General features: G+C 44.3%; 1 protein-coding gene across 5 annotated transcripts in view; it reads left to right on the forward strand.

Moving 5' to 3' along the window:
* The window catches only part of SUN2 (Sad1 and UNC84 domain containing 2), a 981,481-nt gene extending 965,575 nt beyond the window's left edge, over nucleotides 1–15,906 (forward strand). For all 5 annotated transcript variants that reach the window (XM_068253600.1, XM_068253601.1, XM_068253602.1 and 2 more), the window contains one exon: nucleotides 15,387–15,906. In XM_068253600.1, the coding sequence (XP_068109701.1) occupies nucleotides 15,387–15,500 (114 nt within the window). In that variant the 3' untranslated portion in view covers nucleotides 15,501–15,906. The remainder of the gene's footprint in view (nucleotides 1–15,386) is intronic.
* Nucleotides 15,907–16,491: the final 585 nt, after the last annotated feature.

Below are 16,491 nucleotides of genomic sequence, written 5' to 3' on the forward strand. Positions count from 1 at the left end.
AGAACCAAGAACCCAGAACAGAATTAGTTGCTGAACAACAAAAATAGAAGACATTTATATACTTATCCAGATAAGCTAGGTGGTTTGGTAACAGTGCAATATTGCAGATTAATGAGTTTGTGATCTGGCATTGGGGAAAGAAGGGGGTTGTGTATGAGGTGAGAGATGTAGATTGTTGATTATTGTCCTGTTAGGAAGTGGATCTTGCAAGGAAGGGAAAAAAACAAACAAAAAACATTCCAGTATCCATCAGGGAGAACTTAACACTGTGTATAGCAATACAGTTTTTGACTAAAAAATAGAGGAAGCAGGATAGGTAGCCATCACCTGGACAAGTATAAAATGAAGTAGAGCTAATAAGGTCAGATTAAAAGAAGAGAGGAGGGAAAAAAAAAAGTCACCCATCAGCGTCGTCCTGTGCAGCAGGAATTTGGTCGATGTCACGTTCCCCGGACTCAGATATGCCGATATTCTCCTGAGGATCTTCTTCTTCAGGTTCTGAGGTTTGGCTAACACGTCTTCTGCGGGCACGTTGTTCATCACTTAAAGGGAAGGTTCAGGGAGGGTGGGTAAAAAATAGAAATCAATTTCCACTTACCTGGGGCTTCCTCCAGCCCGTGGCAGGCAGGAGGTGCCCTCGCCGCCGCTCCGCAGGCTCCTGGTGGTCTCCGGTGGCTGACCCGACCTGGCCAGGCCGGCTGCCAGGTCGGGCTCTTCTGCGCTCCAAGGCCCGGAACTTCTGCGTCCCACGCCGGCGCTCTGACGTCATCGGACGTCCTCCGGGCTCTACTGCGCAGGCGCAGAACTACTGCGCATGCGCAGAAGAGCCCGGAGGACGTCCGATGACGTCAGCGCGCCGGCGTGGGACGCAGAAGTTCCGGGCCTTGGAGCGCAGAAGAGTCCGACCTGGCAGCCAGCCTGGCCAGGTCGGGTCGGCCACCAGAGACCACCGGGAGCCTGCGGAGCGGCGGCGAGGGCACCTCCTGCCTGCCACGGGCTGGAGGAAGCCCCAGGTAAGTGGAAATTGATTTCTATTTTTTACCCACCCTCCCTGAACCTTCCCTTTAAGTCGCTCAATGTGCGGTCTCGCCTTCTTATAGATCCCGAGCGATCCACAGCTGTCGGGGTTGGAGGGCCGTCTCCTGTGGTTATGTGTTGCCATTCTGGGAGATCAACCGTAGGAATATGGAGTGCTCTGCAGAAGTATTCTAAATCCAGTGGGTACTTTAGATTAGCTGTGATCGAGCCTTTAGTTGCTTGTAGGCAGAAGGGAAAGCGCCAGCGGTAAACAATGCCATTCTATCTCAAACGCTGCAGGAGCGGTTTAAGTACTCTTCTGGTTTGTAAAGTGATAATAGATGAGTCCTGGTAAAGTTGAATGGTGGCATCATTAAATTGAATTTCATCCTGAAGTCTAGCTTTCCTCATAATCTCTTCTTTAAGAGGAAAACTAGATAAGCAACAATTCTATATTTGATCAGTGCGCTCCTCAATAGATATTCTAAATATTGATAAATCTTAATAAATCTCTGTCTGGTCGGATCGCTATTTTTCAATTGTGTGTGTCACACTACGTACAAAATTTCTATTCTATGGAAACAGCGCTCAACAACCCACATATTAATACACAAGATTCCACATTTAAAAAGTCCACAACACCCTCAATAGGTGTGATCCACAGGTATCCAGTTAATAGTCCAAGCAATAATTCTTCATATACAGTTCATAGGAGGAGCTCCTGATGAGTGGAATGTTGTGTATTAATATGTGGGTTGTTGAGCGTTGTTTCCATAGAATAGAAATAGATAAGCAACAAATTATGTCACGCGGGGGGCCATCTTCTCGACTTTTAGGGCGAAGTGCGTGGTGAGCTCTCTCGATTGCTATAGGACTGTCTTTAGGCTTCTCTAGCAGTTGATTAAAGATGGCGGTTACTGCCGGTAACCAACTCAGGATGGCCCCTAATTCTAATTTTATTGCGCCGTCCTCTGTTGTCCAAGTCTTCTAACATCTTGTTATCTTGCTTCTTAGACTTAGATTGTAGTTCACTAACTTGATTGCGGGTGTCCCTCCCCTCTTTCTCTAATGTGGACAATCTAGTATGAATCTGTGAAACGTCCTCTCTTAGGTCTGCTATAGCAGACGTCAGAGTTTCTTTGATGTCTGCCGCTATCTCTCTCATTACAGCCACTGTAGGCATGTTATTCAGCTTTTTGAGTACCTTAGTGTCCTTTTGTCCACGAGCTGTGCCTGAAGAAGAATACTCGGGAGGACTAAGCGGTGACGGCGCCATATTGGGAGAAGAGCGGCCTGTGTTCCCGCTTTTCTGCACTCTAAACATCTCCGGTACGTTCTTGGGAAGACGTGTTGTGGGGTCCCCTGGGTTCTTGGTAGTCCCGGTGATCTTTTTATCGTCCTGAAAACCAGGATTTAGTGGGTGCACGGACGGAGCTCTCTTAACAAGCAGCCATCTCAGAGCGGTGCCAGACCACGCCTCCATATCAATAATTCATAGAGCCCAAAGCAATAACATCCCCCTCTGTGTCCTTTCGGTAGATGTTGAGAAGGCATTCGACAGGATTCATTGGGGGTTCCTGAAAGAGACTCTTCTACAAATAGGAATAGGCCCCTCTCTCCTTTACAAGGTTTTGGGACTCTATAGTACCCCTTCAGCCAAAGTAAGAGTCAGCGGGATCCTGTCGGACGCCTTCCGCATTGGAAATGGGACGAGACAGGGATGTCCCCTGTCCCCCTTGCTCTACATACTATGAACCCTGACATCAAGGGCATACAATATGGAGATCACCAAACCAAATTATCTTTATATGCAGACGACCTGCTTCTTTATATTTCCGAGCCCTTAACAACGCTCCCCTGTTTCTTGAAAGAGGCAGAAGAGTTTGGAACCGTTAGCAACTTCAAAATGAACATGTCTAAGACTGAGGCTCTAAACATATCACTATCCTCTGATCTGCTCCAGCACCTCCAATCCTCGTTTTCTTTTAGATGGGTTTCAGGGGCTCTGAAATATCTGGGGAATTACCTTCCAGCTGACCTTACAAAAAATTTTGAACTTAATCTCCCTCCCTTGGTAGATAAAATGAATAAGGACTTAGTGGCATGGAATAAACTTAACCTTTCCTGGTTGGGCAGAGTTAACGTTATCAAAATGGATGTCTTGCCAAGATTGTTATATGTTTTCCAGGCTGCCCCGGTGCTGGCCCCCAGATCCTTCTTTTTAGGCCCCAAACAGCGAATCAGCTCCTTCCTATGGCAGGGTAGGAAATCCAGGACCAATGTCAACCTATTGTTCAGATCCAAGGAGGATGGAGGTTTGGGATTACCCAACGTCTCTAAATACCATGATGCTGCCCTTTTGGCATTAGTCCTTGACTGGTTTTATGGTAGGGATCAAAAACAGTGGTTTAATTTGGAATCCAAGTTAGACCCATTAGACCAACAGGCACTTCTCTGGACTTCAAAAACTAAGAGACCCCCTCAATACCCTTCAGTTTTGGTCTGCAGAGGTACTCAGTAAGTGGGTTAGTTTGTCCAAAAAATATAACCTATCAGCCATCCCTAGTCCCCTTACACCCATACTGGATAATGTTGATTTTGGTCCTGGTGTTTGGAAGAAAGATTTCATAGGTAGAGGCAGAGACAGATGGCCACAAATTAGGCAAAGAAGAGATAGATGCACTAGGTTACTATTCTACAACAGATTCTATGTTCTGTAATTTTTGCTACATTTTGATAATGTTTGTATGTTGATGCTTTACCTTTAATAAAAGAGTGATTTTTGAAAAAAAGATAATGAAGCTGGCTTGTCCAAGTGTGCTTTAGCATACCTCAAGCGGCTCTTTTGTGCTGTGGGCGGAGAAAAGGCTTCCTCTGCATCATTCTGGCATACAGCATCTCCTTGTGTAAAGTGCGTTGAATAGTTGAACGATGCACAGTGACTCCATCTGCAGCAAGATGATGTTGCAGGTCTTTGGTGCTGGTCTGTGAGTTGACTCTGACTGTTCTCACCATTCGTTGCTTCTGTCTATCCGAGATTTTTTTTTGGTTGCCACTTTGAGTCTTAACTTGAACTGAGCCTGTGGTCTTCCATTTCCTCAATATGTTCCTAACTGGGGAAACAGACAGCTGAAGTCTCTGAGACAGCTTTCTGTATCCTTGATGGTGAACAATCTTTGTCTTCAGGTCATTTGAGAGTTGTTTTGAGACCCGCATGTTGCTAGTCTTCAGAGAAAATTAAGGAAAGAGGAAGGAAACGTACAATTGACCCCCCTAAACACTCTTTCTCATAATTGGATTCACCTTTGTATGTAGGTTAGGGGTCACTGAACTTACCAAGCCAATCTGAGTTCCAATAATTAGTTCTAAAGGTTTTGGAATCAATAAAATTACAACAGTGCCCAAATGTATGCACCTGCCTAATTTTATTTAAACAATTATTGCGCACTTTCTGTAAATCCAATAAACTTTATTTCGCTTTTCAAATATCACTGTGTGCATCTCCTATATTATATATTTAACTGATTTTGTTTATCGTAACAATCAACGATTGATACAGGAAAATCATGAAGATTAACAAGGTTGGGCCATTTATATGTATACACCTTAATAAAATGGGAATGGTTGGTGATATTAACTTCCTGTTTGTGGCACATTAGTATATGTAAGGGGGAAAACTTTTCAAGATGGGTGGTGACCATGGCAGCCATTTTGAAGTCGGCCATTTTGAATCCAACTTTTGTTTTTTCAATAGGAAGAGGGTCATGTGACACATCAAACTTATTGGGAATTTCACAAGAAAAACAATGGTGTGCTTGGTTTTAACGTAACTTTATTCTTTTATGAGTTATTTACAAGTTTCTCTTTGTTTACAGCCATTGACATGTCGCCGAGGTTAACACATGAGGAGTGGATAGAAATTGTGTTGGTGTCTGGTGAACGCAGTAACCGGGTCATTGCAGCAGATTTCAATGCAAGACACCGTACGAGACCACCCATCTCCCATGCTACAGTTAGCAAACTGCTTGCTAAGTTTCGTGAAATTAGTTCAGTGTTAGATTTGCCAAAATGTGGATGCATGAAATCTGTCACTAATGAAAAAACATCAGTGGCTTTCCTAGCTTCATTCGGCAAGAGCCCACAGCGTAGCACTCGCTGCATGTCATTGGAGAGTGGCATTAGTCGAACATCCCTTCGGCGGATATTAGCCACTTACAAATGGCACCCTTACAAACTCCAGCTACTGCAGCATCTCAATGAGGATGACCCAGATCGGAGCACTGAATTTGCAGAATGGGCAAAACAAAAATTGGAACAGGACCCCTTAGTTTATGCAGAAGATTTTGTTCAGTGATGAGGCAAACTTTTATGTGAATGGTGAAGTTAACAAACAAAACCACCGCTATTGGTCTGACACTAACCCACATTGGATAGATCCCTCCAAGACCGCTGGAACAAAAAAATTGATGGTATGGTGTGGTATATGGGGTACAAAGATAGTGGGGCCATTCTTCATCAATGGAAAGCTCAAGGCCACTGGATATGCAAAATTGCTACATGATGATGTGTGTAACGATTGGTGTCAGCAAGAGGCACAAATATCTGATTAAGTGGTGATATACAGAATCACCACTAATGCAGATATGTTAGAGTGAAATAGTAAGTATCTTCCTGATGGTAAATCAGCGGAAGGCTCACTAACACGGTAAGTGCCTGAAATGATCTACTCAGACCAGTGTCACACCCCGAACCTTGATTATTGGGGATCCGCAGTATCGCCAATAATACAAGGATAGACCCGATTATATAGCAATCTGCGGAATTGCTAATAATGCGGGTAGATGTAAAGCAGTGGACACACGAACAACATGAAAATATACAAAGCAGTAAATATTCACAAAGTTGTGGAAATATCCACCACACGGCAATTCCTCAGAGGTGTGGTTACCTCTGAATGGGAACCCCGTGTGTGAGATCCCCCAAAGTGGCAGTGGAGGAATCTCGGCCTCTGGCAGTAACGGTCTGCTAGGGCCGGCGTCTCAGGGAGGCAAGCCTCAGATAATAACCCAACAGTAGGAGACGTTCCACTGAAGGGAGCAAGGTCAGACAGAAAGAGGTTCGGCAACAGTACAGGCGGCAACAGTACAGAGACGTGAGACGAGAGAATAGTCAGGAACCAAGCCAATAGTCGTTAACGGTACGGGCTGGCAGAGTACAGAATCAGGAAGCAGAAGAGAAGTCAAGACAGGCACAGAATCATACACAGAGAATCAATAACAATAATAATAATCTCCTAGTCTAGGTGTGAAGTCCTTGGTTTCAACACCTGGGATCTAGTCTAAGGTCTGAGTGCTGACACAGGGTATCGCAAACACAGACAAAGTGTGACTGAAAAGCACTTCCTTATATACTGCCTGGGAGAGAAGTCTCCACCCCAGGCAGCAACCAATCAGAGCAGGCTAAAATGTCAGCTGACCTCCAGGTCAGCTGACACGCTTTCTAAGAGTATAAAGGCGTGTCTGGTGTGCGGCCGCACCCCCTAGAGGCAAGATGGCAGAACCCTGGTGAACAGCATGTTGGTGAGTTTGGAGCAGAGTGCTCGGACGGGTGTGCGCAGCGGATGCGGACGAATTTCCGCATCCCGCGTTGGAAGGTCCGCTTGCCGGACTGGATGCGACCATATTTCCGCAATCCATCCGGCGTTGCAGATTTTTCGTTACAGTACCCCTCCCTCTAGGCGTGGACTCCGGACACGTCCTACCTGGCCTGTCAGGATGGAGCTCATGGAACCGTCTCCTAAGTTTATCAGCATGTAAATCACCTGCTTTGACCCAGGATCTTTCCTCTAGACCGTAACCTCTCCAATGCACCAAATACTGCACTGAACCCTGAACTCGTCTGGAGTCCAAGATCTCCTCAACCTCCCATTCAGGCTCACCATCAACCATGACAGGGTGAGGAGGGGGGGAATCCACCTGAACAGCTGGTTTCAGGAGTGACACATGAAAGGCTTTCCCCACCTTTAGAGACTGCGGTAACCTGACTCTGTAAGTAACACGATTAACCCTTTCGGAAATTGGATATGGTCCAATATACCTGGGCCCCAGTTTCGCGGATGGCTGCCTCAGAGCTATATGACGAGTTGATATCCAAACTCTGTCTCCTGGTTTAAACTCCCACTCCGCAGACCGTCTCTTATCTGCCTGCCTCTTCTGTATGATGAAAGCCTTTTTTAAATTTTCTCCGACATTAGCCCAAATCCTCTTGAAAGATTCCTGCCACTCCTCCAGGACAGGGAATGGAGAGGTCGACACTGGCAAAGGAGAAAATTTGGGAGATTTCCCATTGACAATTTGAAAAGGCGCATAACCAGAGGACTCATTCCTGAGATTGTTATGTGCGAACTCAGCAAATGGTAGAAACTCCGCCCACTGGTGTTGGGCGTCCGCCACATAACATCTCAGGAACTGTTCCAAAGATTGATTGGTCCTCTCTGTCTGGCCGTTGGTCTGTGGATGGTAACCTGATGAAAAGGACAACGACATACCCATCCCCTTACAGAAGGCCCGCCAGAACCTAGAGACAAACTGGACCCCTCTGTCTGAGACAACATTCTCTGGAATGCCGTGTAATTTAAAGATATTTTGAATAAAAAGATCTGCTAATTTTTGAGCAGTAGGGAAACCACTCAAAGGCACAAAGTGGGCCATCTTACTGAATCTGTCTGTGACCACCCATATGACAGTCTTTCCATTGGAATCTGGAAGTTCTCCCACGAAGTCCATGGAAATATGTGTCCATGGCTCCTGAGGGGAGGGCAGAGACTGCAAAGTTCCAACTGGAGCCAGTCGGGAGGGTTTGCTCCTGGCACAGACGGTACAGGTCTTAACAAATTCCTTGCAATCTTGTTGTAGAGATGGCCACCAGACAGATCTACACAACAATTCTTGGGTTCGGGTAATGCCAGGGTGTCCAGCATTCTTGTGTCCATGAAACAACTGCAGCACTTTGGGACGTAAAGTACAAGGGACATAAAGAACCCCTCTTGGTTTCCCTTCTGGCACTTCTAATTGAAAAGGACTTAAGAGGCTAGGAAGGTCTTCAACTATCTCAGTGGCTGCCAGGATGATCTCTTTCGACAGAATACTTTCTGAGGAAGGAGATGGAGCAGTTTCAGGTTCAAAACAACGAGAAAGGGCGTCCGCTTTAACGTTCTTACTCCCTGGTGTGAATGTAATTATAAAATTGAAAAAAACGGCAGAAAAAGAGAGCCCATCTAGCCTGTCTGGGGGTGAGTCTTTTAGCTTTTTCAATGTACTGTAAATTTTTATGATCCGTGTACACAGTAATTACATGCTCCGCCCCCTCTAACCAGTGGCGCCACTCCTCAAAAGCAAGCTTGATGGCTAATAATTCCCTGTTTCCAACATCATAATTTCTCTGGGCAGGAGAGAATTTTCTGGAAAAAAAAGCACAGGGATGAAGCTTGCCCTGAAGTCCTGAACGTTGAGACAATACTGCTCCTACTCCAACCTCCGAGGCATCCACCTCCACTATAAATGGGTAAGCAACATCTACATGACGTAATATGGGAGCAGAACAGAATGCCTCTTTCAGAGAGGAAAATGCCACAACTGCTTCTTCTGACCAATGAGTGGCATCAGCCCCTTTTTTTGTCAAATTAGTAAGCGGAGACACCACCGAAGAGAACCCCTTGATAAATTTTCTATAATAATTTGCGAATCCCAAGAATCTCTGTAGTGCTTTAAGCCCAGATGGTTGTGGCCAATCCCTTACAGCAGAGACCTTTTTGGGATCCATGGACAACCCTGATGTAGAGATAATGTAACCAAGAAAGGCAATCTCCTTTACCTCAAAAACACATTTCTCTAATTTTGCAAACAATTGATTCTCCCTGAGTCTTTGTAACACATACTTCACATGTTGGCGGTGTTCCGTGATATTTTTAGAAAATATTAAGATATCATCTAAGTAGACGATTACAAAGCGACCCAGTACCTCCCTAAAAATCTCGTTGACGAACTCCTGAAAAACTGCAGGAGCGTTACACAACCCAAAGGGCATCACCAAGTATTCGTAATGCCCCTTGGGAGTGTTGAATGCCGTCTTCCATTCATCTTCCTCCCTGATACGGATCAAATTGTAGGCCCCCCTTAGATCCAACTTAGTGAAAACAGAAGCCCCGGGAACCTGTGTAAATAAATCGTCGATTAGCGGTAGTGGATACCGATTCTTAATCGTGATCTTATTTAGACCCCTGTAGTCAATACAGGGGCGCAAACCACCATCTTTTTTCTGAACGAAAAAGAATCCCGCTCCTGCAGGAGATCTTGAAGGGCGGATGAAACCCTTCTGCAAATTCTCCTGAATGTACTCGTCCATGGCCAATTTTTCCGGGGACGAGAGGTTGTATAGGTGGCCCCTGGGTGGCATGGTTCCTGGTTTCAAATCTATTGGGCAATCAAAAGGTCTATGGGGGGGTAATTGATCTGCTGCCCTAGGACAAAAGACATCAGCATATTCCTGATATTGTGGAGGTACTCCTTCCACTTGAATCTTAGTAGAACACAAAACTACATTCTGTAAACAATGTTGTGTACAATAAGGCGACCAAGTAGTCAACTGCCCATTCCCCCAATCAAACTGAGGAGAATGTAATCGTAACCAGGGCAACCCTAGTATCACCGTAGAGGTAGACATCTTTAAAACGAAAAACTGTATGACCTCCCTGTGCAGAGCTCCCACTTGCAGCGAGAGGGGAGGTGTCTGACACAGTGGGGACTTTCCTTGCAAAGGAGTGTCATCAATCGCTGTAACATATAAATGTCTTCCTACCGGAAGTACAGGGATATTTAAACTTAAAGCAAAGCTTAAATCTAAAAAGTTAGCTGTTGACCCGGAATCTACAAATGCTGTGGTAGGAAAGTTCTTCCCTTCCCAATTTAGGGAACAGGGCAATAAAATTTTTTCTTGTTTTGGAGGTAAAACAATTCCGCTTAGGGTGGTACCCCCTACCACACCTAAGCCGAGGAGTTTCCCGACTTCCTACCACAGTTTTGTGCAATGTGGCCCTTTTCCCCGCAGTACATGCAAAGACCCTCTCTGCGTCTTCTTGACCTTTCCGCCTCCGTGAGGCGCCCGTGGCCTAACTGCATCGGCTCCTCAGTCTCAACTGCTGCCGAGCTACTGGCCCCAGAAGTCCTAGAGTACATGGGGTACCTGCCCTTCTTGTTGTACCTCAGACGCCTATCTATTTTAATAGACAGCGTAATAGCCTCATCTAGATCTTTGGGTTCCGGATGACTAACCATCACGTCAGTTACTGCTTCTGACAACCCATCTAGGTATCTATCCAAGAGTGCATATCGCTCCCATCTAGAGGACACAGCCCACTTCCTAAACTCTGACGCATACTCCTCAGCAGTACTGCGTCCTTGTCTAAGGTTTTTGAGCTTACGTTCGGCCGTGGCGGCACTATCTGGATCATCGTAGATGACCGCCATGGCCTTAAAAAACTCCTGGACAGAAGACAGAGCAGGATGCTCATCAGGTAAGCCATAAGCCCACGTCTGGGAATCTGCATGCAATAGAGTCTTGATAAGAGTGACCTTCTGAGCCTCGGTTCCCGAGGACACAGGTTTCATCTCAAAGTAAGACAGCACTCTGTGACGGAAATTCTGGAAATCTGACCTTGTGCCTGAAAATTCCTCAGGAATGTTCATTTTAGGCTCGCTAAGAGCCGGGGGAGGTAGAACGTTAAGTGGTGATTGCAACCTTTGGACAGTCTCATTTAACTGAGTAATCTGAGCCTGCTGTGCAGTTACAGTAATCTTCAGCTGTTCTAACTCTGCCCTTACAGTCTGAAGCTGGTTTATCACCCCCTCCATCTTACTTCTTTATGGTCTGTGTTTCTGTAACGATTGGTGTCAGCAAGAGGCACAAATATCTGATTAAGTGGTGATATACAGAATCACCACTAATGCAGATATGTTAGAGTGAAATAGTAAGTATCTTCCTGATGGTAAATCAGCGGAAGGCTCACTAACACGGTAAGTGCCTGAAATGATCTACTCAGACCAGTGTCACACCCCGAACCTTGATTATTGGGGATCCGCAGTATCGCCAATAATACAAGGATAGACCCGATTATATAGCAATCTGCGGAATTGCTAATAATGCGGGTAGATGTAAAGCAGTGGACACACGAACAACATGAAAATATACAAAGCAGTAAATATTCACAAAGTTGTGGAAATATCCACCACACGGCAATTCCTCAGAGGTGTGGTTACCTCTGAATGGGAACCCCGTGTGTGAGATCCCCCAAAGTGGCAGTGGAGGAATCTCGGCCTCTGGCAGTAACGGTCTGCTAGGGCCGGCGTCTCAGGGAGGCAAGCCTCAGATAATAACCCAACAGTAGGAGACGTTCCACTGAAGGGAGCAAGGTCAGACAGAAAGAGGTTCGGCAACAGTACAGGCGGCAACAGTACAGAGACGTGAGACGAGAGAATAGTCAGGAACCAAGCCAATAGTCGTTAACGGTACGGGCTGGCAGAGTACAGAATCAGGAAGCAGAAGAGAAGTCAAGACAGGCACAGAATCATACACAGAGAATCAATAACAATAATAATAATCTCCTAGTCTAGGTGTGAAGTCCTTGGTTTCAACACCTGGGATCTAGTCTAAGGTCTGAGTGCTGACACAGGGTATCGCAAACACAGACAAAGTGTGACTGAAAAGCACTTCCTTATATACTGCCTGGGAGAGAAGTCTCCACCCCAGGCAGCAACCAATCAGAGCAGGCTAAAATGTCAGCTGACCTCCAGGTCAGCTGACACGCTTTCTAAGAGTATAAAGGCGTGTCTGGTGTGCGGCCGCACCCCCTAGAGGCAAGATGGCAGAACCCTGGTGAACAGCATGTTGGTGAGTTTGGAGCAGAGTGCTCGGACGGGTGTGCGCAGCGGATGCGGACGAATTTCCGCATCCCGCGTTGGAAGGTCCGCTTGCCGGACTGGATGCGACCATATTTCCGCAATCCATCCGGCGTTGCAGATTTTTCGTTACAATGTGTTTCTCTCTCTATGCAATGAAGCTGGCATGTTCCCTGAGTTTTTCCAGCAAGATGGTGCACCACCACATTTTGGGTGTCAAGTCCGAGCATTCCTAGATGAACAGTTTCCTGGAAAGTGGATTGGTCGTCGTGGGCCAGTTGAATGGCCCCCAAGGTCTCCCGATCTGACCCCCTTAGACTTTTATCTTTGGGGTCATCTGAAGGCAATTGTCTATGCTGTGAAGATACGAGATGTGCAGCACCTGAAACTACGGATACTAGAAGCCTGTGCTAGCATTTCTCCTGCGGTGTTGCTTTCAGTGTGTGAAGAGTGGGAGAAGAGGGTTGCATTGAGAATCCAACACAATGGGCAGCACACTGAACACATTTTATAAGTGGTCAGAAATTTGTAAATAACTCATGAAAGAATAAAGTTACGTTAAAACCAAGCACACCATTGTTTTTCTTGTGAAATCCCCAATAAGTTTGATGTGTCACCTTCTTCCTATTGAAAAAACAAAAGTTGGATTCAAAATGGCAGACTTCAAAATGGCTGCCATGGTAACCACCCATCTTGAAAAGTTTTCCCCCTCACATATACTAATGTGCCACAAACAGGAAGTTAATATCACCAACCATTCCCATTTTATTAAGGTGCATCCATATAAATGGCCCACCCTGTGTATACAGGTCCTTCTCAAAAAATTAGCATATTGTGATAAAGTTCATTATTTTCTGTAATGTACTGATAAACATTCGACTTTCATATATTTTAGATTCATTACACACAACTGAAGTAGTTCAAGCCTTTTATTGTTTTAATATTGATGATTTTGGCATACAGCTCATGAAAACCCAAAATTCCTATCTCAAAAAATTAGTATATCATGAAAAAGTTCTCTAAACGAGCTATTAACCTAATCATCTGAATCAACTAATTAACTCTAAACACCTGCAAAAGATTCCTGAGGCTTTTAAAAACTCCCAGCCTGGTTCATTACTCAAAACCACAATCATGGGTAAGACTGCCGACCTGACTGCTGTCCAGAAGGCCATCATTGACACCCTCAAGCAAGAGGGTAAGACACAGAAAGAAATTTCTGAACGAATAGGCTGTTCCCAGAGTGCTGTATCAAGGCACCTCAGTGGGAGGTCTGTGGGAAGGAAAAAGTGTGGCATAAAACACTGCTCAATGAGAAGAGGTAACCGGACCCTGAGGAAGATTGTGGAGAAGGACCGATTCCAGACCTTGGGGGACCTGCGGAAGCAGTGGAGTCTGAGCCTGGAGTAGAAACATCCAGAGCCACCGTGTACAGGTGTGTGCAGGAAATGGGCTACAGGTGCCGCATTCCCCAGGTCAAGCCACTTTTGAACCAGAAACAGCGGCAGAAGCGCCTGACCTGGTCTACAGAGAAGCAGCACTGGACTGTTGCTCAGTGGTCCAAAGTACTTTTTTGGGATGAAAGCAACTTTTGCCTCCTGGGGATAAAGCCTCCTGAACTCACAAAATCCCAGCATAAACTTTTAATGCATATATGTCTAGTCGCCAAAAGAGTGATAGCGGCCTCCTGGAAAACTTCGTTGCTCCTTTTTAGCTCATTTAAAACTAAACTTAGCCATGCACTCTGTTTCGAGAAGATGAAAGCCATTTTAGATGATTCCCTCCAACAATTTGAAAAAGTGTGGAAACCGTATTTTACCTACTACTCACACTGGCTCCCAGTTTCTCTTACCATTGTTTGACCCAATACGCATACAATCTTGGGGTGGGGGGGGGGGGGGAGCAGCGGAGTAGCGAATGGTTCTTCTTTCTCTAATTCCCTTCTTTTCTATCCTTCTTTCTTTCTACTTCTTCCTTCCTTTAAATGGCCCTGTCCCATTTACCTAGCTATTCCTGCAGCTTCTAGCTAAGAGACTATATGAATCTGAAAATACCTATCTCTGGAATGAGCTAACAATTTAGCTATTCCCAGACTGTTTAATTAGAAATAGGGTACTTTCAGTTGAGCGCTATTGGGCCACCAAGACTGCGTGGTGGCTACCATTATGCTGTTATACTTTTAGCTATGTGACGACTTTTCGGAGGTGTCAGTGAATGAAGCCTTGTGCCGCCGACACCCATGTTAATTTATGTTAAATATCTGCTGTTGCAGACTTTGATGTACCTTATGTATTGCACATTTTACTGCAGTTACATGTATCATATATGTTTTGTATGGACTTGTTTACTTTAATATTGAAAACAATAAAACGATTGTGATAAAAAGAAAGCAACTTTTGCATGTCATTCGGTAATCAAGGTGCCAGAGTCTGGAGGAAGACTGGGGAGAGGGAAATGCCAAAATGCCTGAAGTCCAGTGTCAAGTACCCACTGTCAGTGATGGTCTGGGGTGCCATGTCAGCTGCTGGTGTTGGTCCACTGTGTTTTATCAAGGGCAGGGTCAATGCAGCTAGCTATCAGGAGATTTTGGAGCACTTCATGCTTCCATCTGCTGAAAAGCTTTATGGAGATGAAGATTTCATTTTTCAGCACGACCTGGCACCTGCTCACAGTGCCAAAACCACTGGTAAATGGTTTACTGACCATGGTATTACTGTGCTCAATTGGCCTGCCAACTCTCCTGACCTGAACCCCATAGAGAATCAAGACCCAACTCTCTGGATGAGCTTAAGGCCGCTATCGAAGCATCCTGCGCCTCCATAACACCTGAGCAGTGTTGCAGTCTGATTGCCTCCATGCCACGCCGCATTGAAGCAGTCATTTCTGCAAAAGGATTACCGACCAAGTATTGAGTGCATAACTGAACATAATTTGAAGGTTGTCTTTTTTTGTTTTAAAAACACTTTTCTTTTATTGGTCGGATGAAATATGCTAATTTTTTGAGATAGGAATTTTGGGTTTTCATGAGCTGTATGCCAAAATCATCAATATTAAAACAATAAAAGGCTTGAACTACTTCGGTTGTGTGTAATGAATCTAAAATATATGAAAGTCTAATGTTTATCAGTACATTACAGAAAATAATGAACTTTATCACAATATGCTAATTTTTTGAGAAGGACCCGTATATATATATATATATATATATATATATATATATATATATATATATATATATATATATATATGTTACATGTAGGGGAAATGTGAGCTGGGTTCTACTTTCTAGTGTAGTTACAACAAAAATATTTCTTTAAGTACAGGGTTACCATACTGTAGTGAGAAGGGAAATTGAAAAAAGAAAACTTGCTTTTGAGCGTATCATTTTCTTACTCTGTTTTTTTTTCCATTGAAAAGGGTGAAAATATTTTGACGTATGAACTTGTGGAGCTGAAAATACAAAGCAACTGGGGCCATGCAGAATATACCTGTGTCTATCGGTTCCGTGTCCATGGAGAATCAGAAATGTAGCAGAATTTTGAAGATGTATTGCTGAGATGCTTTTGCTCCTTCCTGCCAGTGTTACTGGATACAGTATTAACTGAAACCAAAAAACTGCCTAATTGCAGCGCTGCCTAAAACGCTTTCCCAGGATTGCCACATCACAATTACACAGACATTTTAGGATCATGAAAAACATTGTTTTGTACATGATTTTAAACTGATTTTGTTGCAAAATTTGATTTTCTAGCTTTTGATAGGTTGTTGAGTGAAAATGTATACAGTCTTATAACTCAGTAGTAGTTGGGATGATTTCCATTCATTTGCTGTCTCAGAGATTGGACAAGGACATGAAGTTGGAAAAACCACAATCCTTCAAAGAAGAAAGTGTTAAGTGTTAGTCTTACTGTTAAGATAAAGCAATACTGAAAGTACAGGATTTGTTTTCTGTGATGATTCTTTTTAAAGCAGTATGGGTACTTGTGTATTATCCCGTCTAGAAGGAGTAATGTAAACAGTTTGTCAGTTACACAGGCTGGGAAAGTGTATACAATGTTTCTTCAACAGCTGATTCCTCACTACACAGCAGCTGTTAAGCTACGTTGATACACAGCCTGCTTTCTCGTTCAATAGAGGTGCTGTGGTGCCTCTTAGTGGACAGAAGTGAAAATTTCATATGAATGCGATGTGTATTGAATACATGAAAAGTGAACACATTTATTTACCTCATAAAATACAGAACGTCATTTCAATTTGGGGGAAAAAATTAGTTTAATACAGAAATCGGCTGTTAACAATTTAATAAGCAACAGGCAATAAATATATTAATTGTTCACAGGCCATAACTAGTGGGTGTTTACAGGCCATGAATATTCAGTTTTCAAGGGGAAAGTCCCGAATAGCCAATAAAATGGCAATAAATAAGTCTTCTTCTTTGTGCAGTCTGCGCCACATGAATTCGCTGAGATAGGACTCCACATGCTGACGCGCCGTTCCTTTTTTTTTTTTTTTGTGCCATTTG

The sequence above is a fragment of the Hyperolius riggenbachi genome, chromosome 9, assembly GCF_040937935.1.
Source record: "Hyperolius riggenbachi isolate aHypRig1 chromosome 9, aHypRig1.pri, whole genome shotgun sequence".
NCBI lineage: Eukaryota > Metazoa > Chordata > Amphibia > Anura > Hyperoliidae > Hyperolius > Hyperolius riggenbachi.